This window comes from Lepisosteus platostomus, chromosome 26, assembly GCF_059453375.1.
Source record: "Lepisosteus platostomus isolate fLepPlt1 chromosome 26, fLepPlt1.hap1, whole genome shotgun sequence".
Taxonomy (NCBI): Eukaryota; Metazoa; Chordata; class Actinopteri; order Semionotiformes; family Lepisosteidae; genus Lepisosteus; species Lepisosteus platostomus.
Genome location: NC_142636.1, coordinates 6,704,749 through 6,723,573, shown reverse-complemented (window position 1 = coordinate 6,723,573; position 18,825 = coordinate 6,704,749). Strand labels below are relative to the sequence as shown.

General features: G+C 42.4%; 1 protein-coding gene across 3 annotated transcripts; it reads right to left on the bottom strand.

The window, feature by feature from the left end:
• Positions 1–8,292: 8,292 nt before the first annotated feature.
• Positions 8,293–18,532, bottom strand: LOC148639853 (membrane-spanning 4-domains subfamily A member 4A-like). 3 transcript variants are annotated; one of them, XM_088620295.1, is made up of 8 exons: positions 17,300–18,391; positions 14,739–14,857; positions 14,087–14,290; positions 13,735–13,842; positions 11,401–11,457; positions 11,059–11,163; positions 10,114–10,230; positions 8,293–8,950 (listed from the first exon to the last, which is right to left on the bottom strand). In XM_088620295.1, exons 3-8 carry the CDS (start codon positions 14,264–14,266, stop codon positions 8,816–8,818), a joined length of 702 nt encoding a protein of 233 aa, XP_088476421.1. In that variant the 5' UTR covers positions 14,267–14,290; positions 14,739–14,857; positions 17,300–18,391; the 3' UTR covers positions 8,293–8,815. The 3 variants fall into 3 exon arrangements, with proteins under 3 accessions (XP_088476421.1, XP_088476420.1, XP_088476422.1); XM_088620294.1 differs by lacking the exon at positions 14,739–14,857 and having other exon boundaries at positions 17,300–18,370; XM_088620296.1 differs by lacking the exons at positions 10,114–10,230; positions 14,739–14,857; positions 17,300–18,391 and adding an exon at positions 18,509–18,532.
• Positions 18,533–18,825: the final 293 nt, after the last annotated feature.

Here is an 18,825-nt window from a genome sequence, read left to right as displayed (position 1 = left end):
GCCGATGGCCCTCTCCTTTGCCTCTGGTGACATTCGAGGCATTATGGACTGCACAGCAAACTGACTAAGTGTGGCCTTTTTCTTGCATTGACCTAAGCTTTGAATTAAGGCCTTTTTAAAGGTGACCTGATCAGGCATTGTTCCACCTGGACCTCGTTGGGTAAAAGTGCACCTAACGAGCTTTCGTGTGATTGGCAAGTTGCAGTGCCTCACTGCACAAGCTGTATTGCTGGTCAGGGGGCTTAAAACACATTGACAACTTTTTGTGAAAGTACATAAGCTAAAACTATAGTATTCTCATTCCAGAAAATGTTGCATTTCTTTTTTCCATCAGTAAATATTCTCTCTATTACTCTGCCTCACATTCTGTCACAGGTAACTCAAACATGAGCTGTAGCACACCATCGCAGTATTTCAAAAGCTTCAAAGTAAAGCTGTTTAGAGATCACTGTTGTACTTGGTGTCTGATTTTTTCCCAAGGTGGTGAGCAGTTTCCATGATAACTCCTAAATAAAAATATCCAACGGTTGTGGTAACAAGAGTACAGAAAGTTTTAAATTGAAAAACAAAATGAAAAATTAACTTAATCTGATGCTGCAATTAGTCTCAAATTTTAATTTCACTGTTTCTCTAGTTCATTCCCAGCATTTCCCCTCCATCTCTCCTGTCCATGCTGGAGGAAGGGGCAGCAGCTGAAACTTTGTGTCTTTTGCTAATTTATTTAAACTTTCCGCGTGTGCATAGCCTTTACTGTCACGGAAGCCGGGGGCCAGCCATGGAGAGAGACCGGTGAGGCAGTAGGACCCCATGCGTAGCAATGGAGCGAACGAGAGGGTTCATCCGGGCTCAAGGTATCGGGTGGAGTCGGGGTGAGACATAATGTAACAAAACGTTCTTTCGGGACCCTATGCAGACGACACAATCCGGGGATGAGTGAGGACAACACAGGGGGAAAAGCATGCGGGAGTCGGGAATGAAAACGGGGCGTGTCCATAGTGCTTCCAGGGAGCAGGACCACAAAAAAAACAGACAGAACATGTAACAAAGCACACACAGCTTCTACAACTCCTGTGTTGGCTTGTGTTTATGTTTCCTGACACCTCTTTAGCTTGTTAAAATATGGATTTTCCTCTACTGTATGCAAGCCTGGGAAAAACAGGAAGCATGCAGATTGTTCTTGACCGGATTTGTCCGAGATGTTGGCTATTTTGTTGGAATGCCACCGCTGGAGAATAACAGGAATATACCAAGGGCCACAGACACTTCAGCTCTCTTGTTTTCTGTTTTCTGTTGATATAACTGCCAAAGAACACACTGTACCCCTATACTTTAACCTAGTCCTACTGAATTTGCAGTGTCCTGATTAACTAATCACTCTCTATGGTTAACCCTCCCCAAATTATAAGTCAGAAATAGAGATTTTATTAATAAAAGGAATGAGCAGCTATGAAATACTGTGCTGCGTCAGAGCATCCTGAAGATCAGTGGCTGGATGGTCACAGGTGTCATTTCAAGAATGAAATATAAAATATATGGTTTTGGCTTAATTTTATTCTCTGCTGCTGCTGTCAGTAATCTTATCGGCTGTCTAATGAATAAATAGCTATCAAGGCCTTTCGGTAATTGTTAGGAGCTTGCAAATGGGTGTTCATTGTAACCCTAACAATCTGATATGTGCTTTACAACCTGCAACGTTTAAGGATCATAAACCAATTTTAAATAATTGCAGATTCCATTAGTTGAACAGATGCCTGTTATAAGCAGAGTGAAATCACAGTAATCTAGCCCCCAACTCTTTGGTAAATGAGAAGAGTCTAGAGCAGGTTTCTCCAGTCCATTGAGGTAGTAAGTGGGAGCTAATGGAAGTGTGATTTGGTGTAATTAAAGTTGTAATCAAAGGGCTGCCCACAGCCTTTGGTCTCCAGGGAAAATGAGAACATTCCCATGAGAAGACACATTCCACTGGGCCAGATTCACCGACTCCCTTCAACCAATTAACCCCTCTAATTCAACATTGATATGTGACTGGTGTGGTGCTCTGTCATTGAGTCACTTCAGCAGTACTGACCTCTCTCTCTCCCGGATTCCACCTGAATTCCAGGTCTGTCCTCAAACCTGGTGTGCCTACCAGTATGTCTCCCACCCTGAACCGGACCAGTGGTTCTGAGATTTCCAGCAGTTGGCCAGGCAGCAGTGCAGTCTGCCTGTCTGTTCCTGCCCTGAAGACTGTGCTCTATCGGACCAGTCCTGTTCACAACCGCCATGTCCCTTCACCCTCTCCGTCACCCTCTGTCCTGCCTTGGACACCTCCAGTAGCCTCTGAGCTCCTGACCTTTGGCTCTCTCCACCAGAAACTCTGGAGAGCTGGAGCACTTTTCAGCTAGGTATGGCTGTGAGTTCCAGCAACAGTTTCAGAACAATGTTTAACATGCAGTATCAATGTATGTTAATAAATAACTAACACATGACTTCTTAAATAGAGCAGTGCTCATTCTTAATAAGAACCGACCTGTACACTGTAGAATCTTATAATATCTACGTTTTTCACTATATAATAATAAACTTAATAATGTGGATTTATATTTTTATTGCTTCTGTTTGTTGTCTAGTTGAGAGTATTGGACAATGTGTGTGAATATTTTATGAACATAATATCTATAGAGTGAATGATATTATGAAATAAATAAGGAATATATTACAGGAGGTACTGAAAGACCTGCTATGCAGTGCTAATTTGGTTCAATCAGCCATTTGAGCTACAGTTGATTATGAACAGCATAACCTATCAATAACATTAGGACATGTCCTGTGCTAGCGAAACCTTACTGGAAATACAGACAGATGCTAAAACCAGGAGCCTGAATATAGTTTCATCACCCAGGCCAAAATATTTATATTACAACCTTACGCAATGCCCTGCCAGATGCAAAAGAACTTCCTGAGATCAGAGATTAGTGACAGTGGCCTGGCTGAACCACTGCTGTTGTGCAAGCATACTGGCGTCACTCAGTCTCTCCCAGAGAAGCCTCTGCCTGACTCTCCAGATTCCACAGCAGGAGTGGGTTGCTACAGTCATGCAGCACAGGTATTGTTGACTGTCTGCTGCACGGTGTGGATTCTCACAGCTGTCCTGTCTTGAGCAAGAGCCAGACACACCAAGTACTGAACCCAGTCATCTACACTGGAAGTGCTGGAAGTGCATATGATTCCAGAACAATCAAAGCTTCCTTGATAATCATTAATTAAATATGATAGTATATACAGGAGTTTCTTTGTAGCATTCGAGTCAAAGTAATATTATATGTAACTTATGCACTATATACATACTGTATTGAAGAGCTATTTGTAAGAGATAGATAAACTGCATTCCTTGATTTATGTGCTTATCTGCAGTGAAACTATTTTATATAGAACCTAAGATCACACAAGATACAAACGAGAGGAGGCCATTGGCACACTATGGCTGCATTTGCATCATGCAGGTGGGGCTGCACACTGGTGGGGGTGGAGGGGATCCCCATTACCTGAAAAGCGCTATATAACTGTAAGCAATTATTATTATTATTATTATTATTATTATTATTATTATTATTATTATTACACATATCCATCTTGGGCAGGTGAGGTGGTACCTTGTCACCAGATCTCATCAGCTCTCAGAAGCAGGACTGCACCTTGTTCATTCTGGGATGGGAAACTTTTGGACTAAACCTCACTCCTGCTGTAAGGGGCTTTAGAGGACCAGTATGTGGCACTCTCCCTTCAAACCAAGTATAGAGTGGTACAGTGGTTAGCACTGCTGCCTTGGAGCTGGGGTCCTGGGTTCAATTCCAGACCTGGCGTACTGTCTGTGTGGACTTTATATGTGTGGACTTCTCCCCAGGGTTCATGTGGGCTTTGTGTGGGTGCTCTGGTTTCCTCCCACAGTCCAAAGACCTACTGATAGCTCTATTGGTTTCTGGGAAAACTGGCCCTGGTGTGAGGGTTCGTATGTCCATGTCAGTCTGCCCTGCGACAGACTGGCGTCCTGTCTAAGGTGTATCCTGCCTTCTGCCTGTCGTTTGCCTGGATAGGCTTCAGCTCCCCTTCGATCCTGCATTGGATGAAGCGGTTAGAGATTGGATGGATGGGTGCTCATGTATAGTGACAGTGTGCTGGCTCTCTGAAGAGATGTTACCAAGGCATTGGCTATGGAATATCCATCATGTTTGTGAGAGTAGGACTGCTTTATGTGTCCTGGATTAATTCCTCATAGGGGTAGGCGACTCTATTCTCGTCTGATCATCCAGCTGTGTCCAGACAAGTGGTGATCCATCAGGAGCCAGGGGATTGCACCTGTGGCAGAAAAGTGAGTCTTTTGTTCTCCAGTTGCTTAATAAGACTCCACTGCAGTTCATCCTATTAGGCTGAACTCCCTTAGACTTTGACCACGAGGGTCAAAACACAGTGTAGAGAGCTGTGATTGAACCCATGAGTGTGGTACAGTATATGCGTAGCTGTGCCCATCCTAAAGGATAAAATCTCAGTTCCTAAAACCACAAGGTTCCATCAGTGACTCACGTAGCTATTATTGTTAGTGTTGGACCAAGGCTTCGCAAAATGATGCAAGGACCAATGTAAAGGGTCAAGAAGGTAGAAGGCCTTAATCTCAACTCCCTCTTCCTCAGGAATGCCCAATTTAAAGGATTTTGTTTGGCAGAAATGGGAGTGATATCTATTTTTACAGACAGAGCAACAGATCACGGTACATGTTTAAATTCAAACACTGCAGAATACCCTCTGTAGCTAATTTAAAACTCATCTTCAAACAGCAACTAACGGTATTAAATTTAGGGGTTGGCAATCGGTCAGAGAATTTACCCTACCATCACCGTCATTAGCGCCAGTGAGCATCCAAGTGGAAAGACAGAGAGGCTCGTCGTCATTCCATTTCTACACAGAAGTTTCACATTTTATTCAGCTAAAGTACAGCTGAATAAACTAGACTTCTAGCCCGAGTTGTGCTAAAGTGAATCATCAACACCCTTAAGAATAACAGTATCATTCGCTAATTCAGCTTAAATCCATTACCCAAAGATCTGTAAGACTAAAAGAAAAAACTAGCAATCAAAATAATGGTTTAGAAAACTAGAACTAGCAAATATAAAAGAAAAACAGTATTTTGATATAATAAAAAATGGGAATACAACACAAAGAGACAGTGGTTCAATAAATTACTAGGGCAGTGTTGTAATGAAAGCTAAGGAGCAACATGTCCTGTATTTCCACTGGGACAGTGATCTTTAAGATTTAAGATGAGGTTATTATGGACTCATCCGTTGTGACTCTTCATTTCTGGGAAGAGTGTAGCAGTAACAGGAGGCCTCATGCTTTATTTGGATGCAGACTGATTCCTTGGCATGTAAGCTCAAGAAGGAAGTTAAACAATGAGTTCAACCACGGGCCTTTATTTAGAAGCATAAGATATATGCAAAAGTCACAACATGGCTTATTTCAAAAAATGCAGCTGTCAGCTGGCCCTAGATCAGCTGGATAATCTGAAACAGAACAGACCTGATATGCTACCTCTAAATGAGAATGTATCTGTACAACAGTGCTTAATCATAGTGATTGGTTTTAGAGATGTCAGCTGAAGCTGCCACTGCTCTAAACAGTTGATCAACATGACTAATTCCTTTGCAGAGCTGTGGGACTTGGAGGGTGTATGAAGTAACTGAGGACAAAAAAAAAGTTCAGTTTGAATTCTGACTGAATTCTAGAACAGCCAAATATTGTAACATGGTGGCCAAGGTGGCACATTGCTCAAATGAGGTTTCACTTGTAGATTGTTCAATTTTAGAGGAACATCTTTTTCCTTTACATTCTCTAACCCAGCTCCTGGTGAGGATCTTGTGGAGCAGCTGCTGTACGCCAGGGTCCTCCCAGACTACCCTGCTCCTCACCTCGTCCTGGAGAATAAGTCTCTCTGCACTCTTACCTGACATCCCTTCTTTGGGAGCAGTGAAACAGCATCAGTCATCTCGGAAAGTACTCAAAACATACCTATTCAGTCACACGCACTGCTGTGCGTTGCAAATATAGGAGTTGAGGTAGTGAATAAGGTATTTAAAGGAGTCTGAATATGTTTAAAGAGTGCAGATTATGCGTTATCATTGTGATAGTGTCGGTAGAGATAGGAGGCTGCCTGAGCACTGGCAGAGCGCGTGTTGTTTTCCGTGCGGTTTGCCGGTGTGTATTCATCTGCAGAGGGTTCGGTTCTCTGGTACAGGAGAGAACTCTTCCTCTAAGCGAAGAAATTAGTTTGTGCCGCCGATAAGGGGAATACATCCGGTTCTGCCGTGAACGCCGTCTGCGGCCGCGTGGGGATCTTAAATCGCAGCGCCGATTAGCGTCAGGTGTGGAAGCTGCACATTCCCACACGCCGCTGAGTGCAGTGGGAGGTGTGTTCCACTGTCACATCATGTTGTGATGATTGTTGGCAAGTAGTCAGGACAGTCCCGAAGACGAATCGGACCAGAGACAGTCGTAAGGACAATCGTCTTTCTTTATTCACGCTGTGTATAACGGGAGTTCCATAAAGTACAGAATTCTCAGCAAGCACCTGGGATTGAAAACACTTTCAGGTGGAGATCCCACCTCTACTGTATTAATACACTGCAGAGTGCAGTATTTCATTAGCATTTAGCCATCCCACCTACCTTCCTAGATTATATCAGACAACATCCCATAATATTGCTCGTCGTCTTCCTCATCTTCATCACAGGCACCTATGGCCAACTACGGAATTTACTATGGCAACCCCAGGACAAATGGATGATGCGTTGGTGTCCCTTACTTGATCCTGTCTGGCTGATACAGTATAACCTTAGAGGTTTTAATCAGGCTGGTTTCTACCAGCTCTTATCTATAGGTTTTGATGCAGCTACCGCCAAGTTGCTTTCGCCAAGGTCAACTTAACATCTTCTAAACCTCCTCGCAGGAATGGGTTTAATAGAGAGTACAGTACATCAGCTCTCCTGTGACTTTCGCATATCTTGAAGGTTATGCAGAAGCAATACAAACAAAGGGCCAGCATACTGCTGGATACGAGAGCGATATACAACGCTAGCGAAAATGATGATCATTAATCAATAAACTTCGATATTAGAATCAATCAATTTCACATTGAACAAAGTGACATTTAAACAAGAAACAGAACTAGTGGTGTCCGGTGGTCTGCCAGATGTCTGGAAAGCGCAGTGGGGTCTGTGCACCCGAAAAACGTTGGGAACTGCTGGTCAAGAAGATAATAATGTTGCCAAGATGAACATTATTTTTCATTGGAAGCTTTAGATCAGTATATCTCACTTTCCATTAATAGTTTCAATGTTGGTGACTGATATATGTAATGTTCGGAAATTGCCTAAGGTGGATATTATCCTCTCCAGGTGCTTTCTCAGTCTGTTTTCCTTAAGCATAATGAGAGGAAAACCCACATTTTCCTGAGTGCTTCTAATACTTGTGGCACTGCCTCTTCTCTGTGAAAACTAAACTCTGCTTGGCATGTTCCTACATGCTCCCTGCTGGACACTTCAGTGAAATATTAATTTATCTGCCCTGTCCTTTTCATCTGTTTCTCATTTTTTTTATCACACTTTACTTCATTCTATGCTGTCCCTCTTCTGTTGTAGTATTTGAAAGAAAGAACTTTTTTTGTCTCAGCCCTGCTGGCAATATTCAGCAGTATAGTTGTGTTGGCTATTGTACCACAGTCCGAAAACTAAAAAATATTCAGCAATACTGCCATGTTGGATTCTATCCGAAAACAAATGTCCCCCATTTGTTGATGATACTAAATGATACTAGGGGAAGTGGCACCCACTTAAACAGCAGTTGCAAAAATGTTTTGACAAAATCTGGGATTGTTCCCACACTTGGCAAATAAAATTCAACATTAATAAGTGCAAAGTACAGAGCTCAAAGTGTGGAATTTAAATCCTGGGAAGTTATGCTTACAATTTACTAGTAAGACCTCATCTAAAGTACACTTGTTCTCATTCAGTCAGCATGACACAGAAAATATAATACAGCATTAGACACAAAGTTGTACTATCGTTTCAAAGACGAGCAGGAAAATCCTGCTCCAGGGGACTGTGGTACAGTAAGTGCTGTCTCTGAATACTGTCACTACTCTGAATCCGACAGAGAACTGAACTGCTCTTTCCACTATTGTTGTCTAAGATATTAAAGCTTCATCTACACACAAAAAAACTGTTTTTACCCCTTTTTTAACAAAATAACCAGCAAACTGTATTTTTGTGAGGACATTTCTATTTATAAACATAACATAATACATTTCCCCCAAATACAAAAGAAAGGTACAAGATTGGGAAGAAACAGCAAGAAAAACGAAGGAAAAGGAGTCTGATTACACAGGTTTGGCCAACGAAAGAATTCGTCTATCCAGACTGACACAGAGATAATGCACTTTCTCCACTTTGAATAAACGTTATGGGGGGAGAACTACTTTTAGTTATGAGATTAAAAAAAACAGAGAAGAGACCAGACTTCCTGCAGTTGCCGATGAAACATTGAAAACAACCACTGAAACATATGCAGGCAAATACTATAAAAAATGTCATAAACAGCAGGAACATTGCCTGTATACTAGTAGAAGAAATATTATTATTTTTGCTTGAAAGCTGCTTACTGCTGAAGGCCTATTTTGTTATTTTGGTTGAGAAATATGATGGGAGACTTGAAAAACTTTGGTGTCTTCAGTTAACACTGACACACGGGCTATTGACTGACTGCCAGAGCTACTGCGAATTATCCATCACTCCGCATAAGCTGGGGGAGGGATCTTGGGAATACTGGACACATCCGTGTTTGACACTAATTGGTATTGGGTGTCGCTGGCATTCTGGGTCACAGGCTGAGGTTGGGCCGTGTACTGGATCACAATCACAGGCTGCAAGGAGACAAGATGGAAAGAAATTGGTACCAATGAGGTCAGAGAGCTGAGGTGCTGTGGCATGAGGCAGGGGCGTGTCCAGTGTGGAGGCGGAGCCCTGGTAGAAGGGCGACGCCTTGCCTTTGTAGTCCCAGCTATCCCGGCTTCTAGATGAGCCCCAGCTGGGGCAGGTCCTATAAAGGCACACTGGACACCCCCCAAGGGGACCAGCAGGGACATCCCCAATAGGGGGAGTTTACACCTGCTGTCCCAGAGGGGACTGCACCCACGTAAGGTTAACTTTTTGCTTTTGCCTGTCCCATCACGTATCCTCACAGGGCAGGCACACACACACCCTTTCTCACACACTCAGTTCTTGTTCTCTTTTGGCCTCACGCGCCCTGCTCTTCCAGACTGGACCCCTCTGAACAGGGTCGGTCCAGTCTGGTCCCCGCTGTGCGAGCGGTTCTTTCTTTTCTTGGTAAAAGGAGTTGTTTGCCTCTGTACAGCAGTCTCTGGAATTCTGTTACTCAGTCATCAGTGAATTGTGGCTTTTGGTTCCTTCACTCCTGCACTCTGGAGGATGTTTCACTGACAGTTATGTCAGGGTTTTCCTTGACAGCAGTTTTGCTGTCACCAGCTGCAGATGTCTTTCTTGTCTGATCAGGTCTTGGCTGATTGGTAATATTGCCTATCATTCTGTCTTCTGTATATTTCAAATTGTTGATTTACAGGGAGGTATGGCCAAATGCTGGGTCATGGGTCCAATTGAACCTTTTCTTTAATTGTCAAAATTGACTGTTTTCATTTCAGCTTTTGACATCAGGCTCCAAGGACTACAGCCAAAGTGAAAGTTTCTCATGAGAGAGGATTATTAGAGTTCATAGTGAAAATCCTAGTTCAGACTTGGCCATACCAATAGGACAAGGTAGATTTAACAAACAGGCCTGGCAATCTACTGCACTCCATTCATTCAGAAAATTTAATTTCATTAATTTCTTAATCTGCTTTAATGAGATTCTTTGTATGTGCCTGGGTGAAAGTCTTAAGCCTGACTGCAGTCATTGCTTTTGTGGTTCAGTAAAAACCTACTTACAGTACGCCTCTCGTGTATGAATAAGGAAGTTGAATGTATAACCAGCTAATGGTGAAACCACACAATCATTATAAATCTTTCTTACCGCTGGATCACTGTTGCACACAGCCTTGCACCCGTAGACAGAACTAGAGATGGCAACACAGAACTCCAGGACTGAGAGAATTAGGGCACTTCCAGTGATGGCTTTGAAATTAAACTCCTACAAGATACATTTTTAAATTATATATATTAAGACAGGATTCATGAGTGTGTAATTGATGCACTTTAAAATATAAAAAAACATGATCATCCATTAAAAGGATTTTGAACATTAGTTCAAATGTCTGTGTGGAATGGATGGGATGCCAGTCCATCACTGGTCACACACTGACACACAAGCACACACTCACACAACGTCTAACTTTCCCAGAAGCCAATTAACCTACCATTAGATCTTAGTAATATGGGAAGAAATGGTGGCACCCAGGAGAAACCTGGACACACATGGAGTGAACATACAAACTCCACACAGACAGCACCCCAGATCCAGAATTGAACCTGGGGCCGCAGTGCTGCAAGGCAGCAGTGCTGAGCACTCCCTGCCTCCCTATCGTAAAATACTGGATGTGAGTCAAATTGCAAATGAATAAGCTGAACTTAGCATCACCTCTATCCTGAAACTGAAGTATCAGGCAATTTTGTTCAAGATGTGCATCTCATCATTAATCACGATATGCTTTTCTGGTCCAGAATAGATCACTTCCTCACAGCACTATGTGCAACTGAATAGAGAATTACCGCTTTTTAATTAGGGGAATTCACTGTCTCTAATTTTAGAGCCTTCATAAAGGGGATATGAGACTCTAAGATGAGTTCCACATTCCACCTTTCTTCAATATTAGACGAACTGACATTGACCAAACTCCCAATTGATTTGAAATGGTGTACTTCTGAGAAAGCAAAATGTCTTGCAGTTGTGTTAAAAAACAATCTAGTGACATCATATGCCTCAATATACAAATAAAAGAAAAAAAAACAAAAAACTTACCGTTGTATAATAGGAATGATCGAAAAGAATTTGAAGAAAGTTAACGATTATTGATATGCCAGCACCCACTGCACTCACGATATTCATAGATAGTGCAGCCTTGACCTGTAAAAAGACACACCCATGAGGCCATTTCAGGTTTCAAAGGCTTCCATTTTTTCAAATGGACAGGTCAAATACTAGATAATCAAGTGTTATTTAATAATGTTTTATTTTACTGTGATAATCACACAACAAGCCTACAGCTCCTGCAATCCTGACTCCAGCCTTGATTCCAGCTGTGGAGATGGAACAAGAGTCCCAGATCTTGCTTTAATTTACAAAGTGTCCTTTTCTACTTACCAGAGAAGGCTTCAGTTTTTTATCAGCTGCAATACTTAAAGCACCAGAGGTGATGTACTGAAGAGAAAAAAAAGGTTTAGGATCAGTTTCATCATTCTTTTACTATGTGAGCTTGTGATCTTCTCCTAGATCTTCACTGCTCTGTCAAAACCCAGAGACTAGTCCAGTATGTTCCACGTTCCACAGGAGTGACTCATCCTGTCTAAAATAATGGGAATGGCCCAACACAGGCTAAGACCCATGACTTCTGAAGATGATAAAGTAGTAGCAGACCAGGCTTTCTCCTTAGTGCACCTCACTGTGGGAAATAAATCCGCTGTAAGTGACAAAGGAGAGTTTACAGAAAGTGTCTCGCAATTAATATAAAACAAAGGGCTTGTAATCCGACTACAAGAAGGTGCTTCGCCCACAGGATAGCAAGCACATTCCATGTCGTGTGAGAAGACCAGTCACACTTTCCTGGACATCTGTTAGACATCTACTGGACTTCATGCAGCAACATGTAGCAGCTACAATCACCAGTGGAGGTGGACAGACCCTCTAATACAGGAATTGTCTAATAATATGTCTTTGTTATTATATTATTATATTGTTAGTATAAGATAGATAGATACTTTATTGATCCCGTGAGGGAAACTGCAGTGCAACAGCAGCTTAACACAGACAACACAGACACAGTATAACGAATGATACAATAATAATAATACAATACATACAATACAATTAGTACAGTGAGGGGTGCACTAAAAGAGTTACTCACAGTCCAGGACACACAAAGAACAAACTAGAACAGAACAGTACGCAGAACAATCATATTGCACATATGAAATAAATATAGATATATAATATAAATATAAATGTATTGCACGGGTCCCTGGCATATATTGCACAAAAACGGTTGTAAACGGGAAAAGAAAAGAACAGATGTAGCAGTGGATGTGTAGATGTGTTCAGTCCAGAAACAGGTCACTGTCAATGTTGCCTCTGCCCAGACACACAGTGGATGCGTTGTACAGTCTTATGGCAGAAGGCAAGAATGACCTCCTGTAGCGCTCCCTGTCGCACAGTGGATGTATCAGTCTATTCCTGAACGTGCTCTTCATTTCTACAAGCCTGTCATAGAGGGGATGGGAGATGTTGTCCATGATGGCCTCTAGTTTGGACACCATTCTCCTCTCAGCCACTACCTCCAGGGGGTCCAGGTCAGACCCAATGACAGCGCTTGCTCTCCTGATGAGCTTGTTCAGTCTGTTAGAATCCCCTGCTCTAATCCTAGGGCCCCAGCATACCGCTGCGTAGAGAATAGCGCTTGCTACCACCGACAGAAAGAACATATGTAGCATCTTACTACACACACTGAAGGACCTGAGCCTCCTCAAGAAGTAAAGTCGGCTCTGTCCCTTCTTGTAGATGGCCTCGATGTTCTTAGACCATTCCAGTCTATCATCGATGTGCACTCCCAGGTACTTGTACGAGTCCACCATCTCCACGCCACTCCCATGGATGTAGACAGAAGTAGGTTTGACCTTTTTCCTTCTGAAATCTACCACCAGTTCCTTTGTCTTTGTTACATTCAGTTCCAAGTGGTTCTCTCCACACAACTCCACAAAGCTGCTGACCAGTCCTCTGTACTCCTCCTCCTGCCCACCCTTGATGCATCCCACAATTGCAGAGTCATCTGAGAACTTTTGCAGGTGGCATGACTTTGAGTTGTACTTAAAGTCCGAAGTATAGAGGGTGATAATACCATGTCTTTGGTTGGATGACATACTTTGATTTATCTATGAGCATTTGGAGGTGAAGAGAGTTCAGTGGTATATTGTAGTTGTGTTTTATCTTGTGTATTATTTTATTTATTGTTGTCATTCTGTAAAGCGCTTTGAGAACCCACCTTTAAAGGCACTGTATAAAATAAAGTTAATTATTATAACACAGTTGCAATCCAGTAGGTTTGGCCCTGATCATCACAGGGAAATACAGTGATAACACCACTGGATCACAGGCATCACAATTTCAAGTGCTCTGTCCATCTCAATAGCTGCTCTTACATGATCAGGAGAAATTGCCTCAGGTTTCATCCCCATCTGGAATCGGAGGTCACTGGACAGTCTGAGATATGTTTATATTTAGGGTTTGGGAGCATATAAAAACCTTCAAAAACAACTTGTGTACAAAACTAGAATTTGAAAACTAACAGATTCTAAAATAGGGCCATTATTTCAACCAGAAAAGATGATCAAGGCATTAGCTTTTAGATATTTAATTCACAACTTCATCTTAGGGACATCTTCATTATAATGACTCTTTTAATGTCAGATATAAAAAGCCACTCACCGCCATGGGTCCCCAGAATGGGACGCCAGTATACACTGACAAAGACCTTTGAAATATCATGAAGACTCCTAAAATGAGGATGAGCTGTCCAACCATGATCTGGACCACCTGTAAAAGCAGTGAAAGGAAGAGAAGGCATAGATAAAATCTTCAGCACAGAGCCTGCACAATGTTTCCATACGGGACATAGAAACATATGTGTTTGTTCCCTTCATAACTAACATGTGGAACAAGAGAGACCTTGATGAGAAGAAGTCAAGGGTGTTTAGAGGGAAACACCTTCAGATGAACACAGGAGAGACATGAAGCACTGGAGAGGGCCAGCAGAGCCCACAGCACTATTCACTCTCACCCCAAGAGCTTTGGGCTCTCCCTTCTGAAACCTCTTCAGGGACGAGGACATCTGGGGGAAGTGACTGGCGGGGAGCACGGATTGTGTCTGTGGGGCAAAAGCAGGCAGCGTATCCTGCCCCTGGGGGTAAACCTGGGAGATGATCACCATCCCTCTGTCAGTACTGACTGAGCTGCTCATCTTCAAGGGCTGATGGAGCTGCGTCTGCGATCAGAGAGGAAGAAGGTGTTCGTGAGCTCTGAGGGTGAGTTTTACCCCGGGCAACTGCTACTTGTGTGGCACGTGTGGTCACAGCCTGGAGTCAGTCTGCCATCCCTCAGTCACACCGATATCTCAGAATGATTTTAATACATCTCCAAAGGATGTAAAGATATCACCAAATGATTTAAAGGTGTCTGTAAAAGATATATCTAAAAGGTATTTCTAAATACCTAAATACCATATGGTTATCTGGAAATGATTTAAAGATACAGTTGCCAGAAAATGTTTGTCAACTCTTTGGAATTACTTGGATTTCTGCATTAATTACTCAAAAAAATGTGGTCTGATCTTCAATTAAGTCACAACAATAGACAAACACAATCTGCCAAATTTATAGCAGACAAACAATTGTACTTCTTGTCAGTACTAAACACATCATTTAAACATTCACAGTCCAGGCTGGAAAAAGTATGAGAACTTCTAGGCTGATGACTTCTCCCAAAGCTAACTGGAGTCAGGTCTTCCAATCAGTGAGATGAGATTGGAGGTGTGGGTTGGAGGTGCCCTTCCCTATAAAAAAGGCACACAAAGATTGGTAGTAGTTCAGGTGGGTAGCTGCGTCAGCATGCGTAGGCTGCAAAGGAACAAGTAATAGGTTTATTCCATGCTGAAAAAAAGAAGAAAGAGAACACAACGTTTCGGCTGTGGAGCCTTCTTCAGGTGTGAGCAAAGATTGGTTACTGACAGCATCTGCTCTTCTCAAGAAAGAGCTGTTCATGTGAACCATACCCTGATCAAAATAAATATCAGAGGACCTTAGAAAAATTGTAGAGATGCATAAAGTTGGAAAAGGCTACAACAGTATTTCTAAAGGACCTGCAGAACTCTCTTGATTTTGCCGCTGAACAAGAATGGTGTTAAGGGGAGAAAACCACTGCTCTCCAAAAAAAAAAAACATTGCTCCACATCTCAAGTTTGCACAAGACCACCTGGTCTTCCATGACAATGTTCTGTGGATGGATGAGAGAAAAGTTGAACTCTTTGGCAGAAACGCGCAATGCTATGTTTGGAGGAATAAAAGCACTGCACACCAACACCAAAACCTTATCCCAGCTGTGAAGCATAGTGGAGGGAGCATCATGGTTTAGGGCTGCTTTGCTGCCTCAGGGCCTGGACAGCTTGCCCTCATAGAAGGAACAATGAATTCAAAACTGTATCAAGAAATTTTACAGGAGAATGTCAGGGTAGCAGCCTGTCACCTGAAGCTTAATAGAAGTTGGGTGATGCAACAAGACGATGACCTGAAACACAGGAGTAAATCAACTACAGAATGGCTTAAACAGAAGGAAATTCGTGTTCTGGAATGGCCATGTCAGAGTCCAGACCTCAGCCCAATTGAGATGCTGTGGCATGACCAGAAGAGAGCTGTTCACGCAACGAATCCCAGAAATGTCACTGAACTGAAACAGTTTTGTAAGGAGGAATGGTCTAAAATTCCTCCTTTGAGCAAGTCTCACCAGCAGCTCCAGGAAACATTTGGTAGAGGTTATTGCTGCTAAAGGAGGTTCTACCAGTTACTAAATTACAAGGGCTCACATACTTTTTCCAGTCTGGACTGTAAATTACTTAATAATGTGTTCAATATTGCCAAGAAGAAGTCCAATTGCTTGTGTTATTAGTTTAAGCAGATTGTGTTTGTGTATTATAGTGACTTAGTTGAAGATCAGTAATTAATGCAGAAATCCAGGTAATTCCAAAGGGTTCACAAACTTTTTCTTGCAACTGTATCTCAACATACAGTACAGTAATTTAAAGGGATCTCTAAATGATAATTCAGCTCATCATACTCTTCCACATGTCCGACCCACAAACAGGGCCTTGCAAAAGTATTCACACCGGTCCCCACGATGCCTCATTCTGTACAGAGCCGCTTATACAGTATGTCCCAGTTCACACAAACTCTCACTCTCGCCCCTGGTGAGACCCTGCTTTCTCATCTGCCAGTGAGAAGATGGCAACTTTACAGTACTTTCACAAAGCTCATGATTTTGCCCATTTTTTGAGAAATTTGTAAAACCTTGCAAAATAATCCATTACTTCATTTTGTTATGGAGGTCCAATACCCGGTCTGAGAAATTGGGACTGCCTTTCCCCAGGGCAGTTTCTGTGCAAGTGAGAAGATTTGACGTTTTTTCGTAATGAGTAACTGTTAAATTAACTGCAACGGCACTTTCTAACCTTTTAGCAAGAAAAGATACGTTGACAAAAATGGTTTAGGTTGTCCAGAGCCATGTTTGTTGTTATTTGTTGGCTTAGAGAACAAGGTCCATTTTTCTGCCCCTGTTGGAGACGCCAGAGCAGAAGGTGGTAAAGATTATTGTCCTTCAGGCTCGAAAGCAGGGCGAGGCGTTTAAGCGACTCAGGAAAGACGTCTCCTGCCAGAACTCGTTTGGTTTCGACCCCTGAAGCTGACGCGCTGTTGAGGCTCCGGTATCACAAGCCGGGCAAGTGGGTTAAATACGCCTCGGCTAACGCTAACTTGGCGCTGCGATCGTTTTTGCAGATTTACTGCTCGATAATTTGCATAATTTATTATTTAAATAGTGCGATAGTCCAATGCTGACAGAAAACTTTTGGGAGGGGCACAATACCAAAAAGAAATGCGTCATCGATAATCTAGTAGACCCGCGTGTCTTGCGGGGCTGCAGTGGATACAACAGAAATGTTTTTGGTGACCAAAATCCACACAATATATACTAAAGCCGATGGATGGCAGTTTGTCTGAAGCTGAATGTTTTTCAACACTCTTGTCCACATGAAAGGCAGTAAAACAGTAAAAAAAAAGACCGAAACATTTGCCGCACCGTTAAGAAAGCCACACAATATATCTGTATACTAGCCTGTATACTGGATGGCAGTTTGGCTGAAGCTTAATTTGTTTTTCAACACTCTTGCCCACATGAAAAGCAGTAAAAGAGTCAAATTGAAGAAGAACGAAATCACATCACTTACCCCAGTTTTGTCCCCTCCCGGAGGTGCGATCCTGTGTTTATAACCAGCTCCTGTGTGCTACATTAACACTGGAAACTGTGTTTCTTTCTTCAAATCGCGAGAAGCGAGTGGACTGCGGCACTAAAGCCTTTATTGAAGTGTAGTCAGAGACTGTAACAGCGCGCAGCAACAGGTCTGTCTTGGGAAAACAGTGTCTTAACAGTTCAGATGTGCTTTCGCGAATGTAGCAAGAATCCCAAACTTCCTGCAGTCCTCATGATAGAGTATATATCCTGCTAAGCCACACAAACTTCTTGGCACAGATCTTTTATGGCGTAACAGACGTGCTTTGACGAGCTAAGAAAAAGTGCATATTTTGTTCTGCGGAGACCTTTTTTTCGATTTACTAGAAAACAGTCCCTTCTGTCGGGAACTGAACTACCAGATTTTTCCCCCCTGCACCGCTTTTGACAACTACACCGAACTTGCTTTCCAAAAAGTAGACATTTTGAAGACGAAGCCACCAAGAAAGACTGCTGCAGATTTTAGATTTTTATTGGTCCATAAAAACGTGTTTGTATAATTTGCAAAACATATATATTCCCATAGTTCAGGTTGCTATATGAAGAAGGCTGCACGACCTAAACGTGTTTTCTTTTTTTCAGCATGGAATTAACCTATTACTTGTTCATATATACCCATGTACAACCCAATATTCAACAATGAGACAACAAAACGGTCGAGTTTTCGGTTCATAGGCAGATAACAGTGACGACAGTGCGTCACTAACGCAACGTTTCTGAAACTGGGGGTTTAGTTTATCTGCCACTGTGTACTGTCAACTTACTATCTGGTGCTGCTCATTAAAATACACCAAGGCAGCAAGCCGTCGATATTTAAAGATAAAACTTGACAGTGAGAATACAACTTTTATTTTGAAGAAAGCAACATGTTTTTGACGAGTTCGGGCGAGAAGCGATGTCCGCTTGCGACTTGTAAAGACAGAAACAGGTGTCGTCTCGAATTCAGTCAACCGTGGACATCTCCCTCCCCTTTCAGAGTGCGCATGTCCCCTGGAAATCGGAGGTCTGGTTTGTCTGCCTGCTCGTCTTCACATTTCGTATTGTCTGTAGGCATCGCGCAATTCTAAATTTCAGGTTGACATAATTAATAATAATAATAATAATAATAATAATAATAATAATAATAATAATAATAATAATTGCTTACAGTTATATAGCGCATTTCTGGACACTCCAGGACACACCCTGGGATTTTTAATGACCACAGAGAGTCAGGACCTCGGTTTGACGTCTCATCCGAAGGACGGCACCTGTATAGTTACAGTATAGTGTCCCCGTCACTATACTGGGGCATAAGGACCCACATGGACCGCAGGGTGAGCGCCCCCTGCTGGCCCCACTAACACCTTAGTTTTTCCCAGGAGGTACTGTATAAGTACATAAGTATTGCAATTATGAGAAATGAGGTGTTAATCAGCAATTACGTCTTCTTGTTAATTTTGTCTTAATGTGCCTTACACAAAC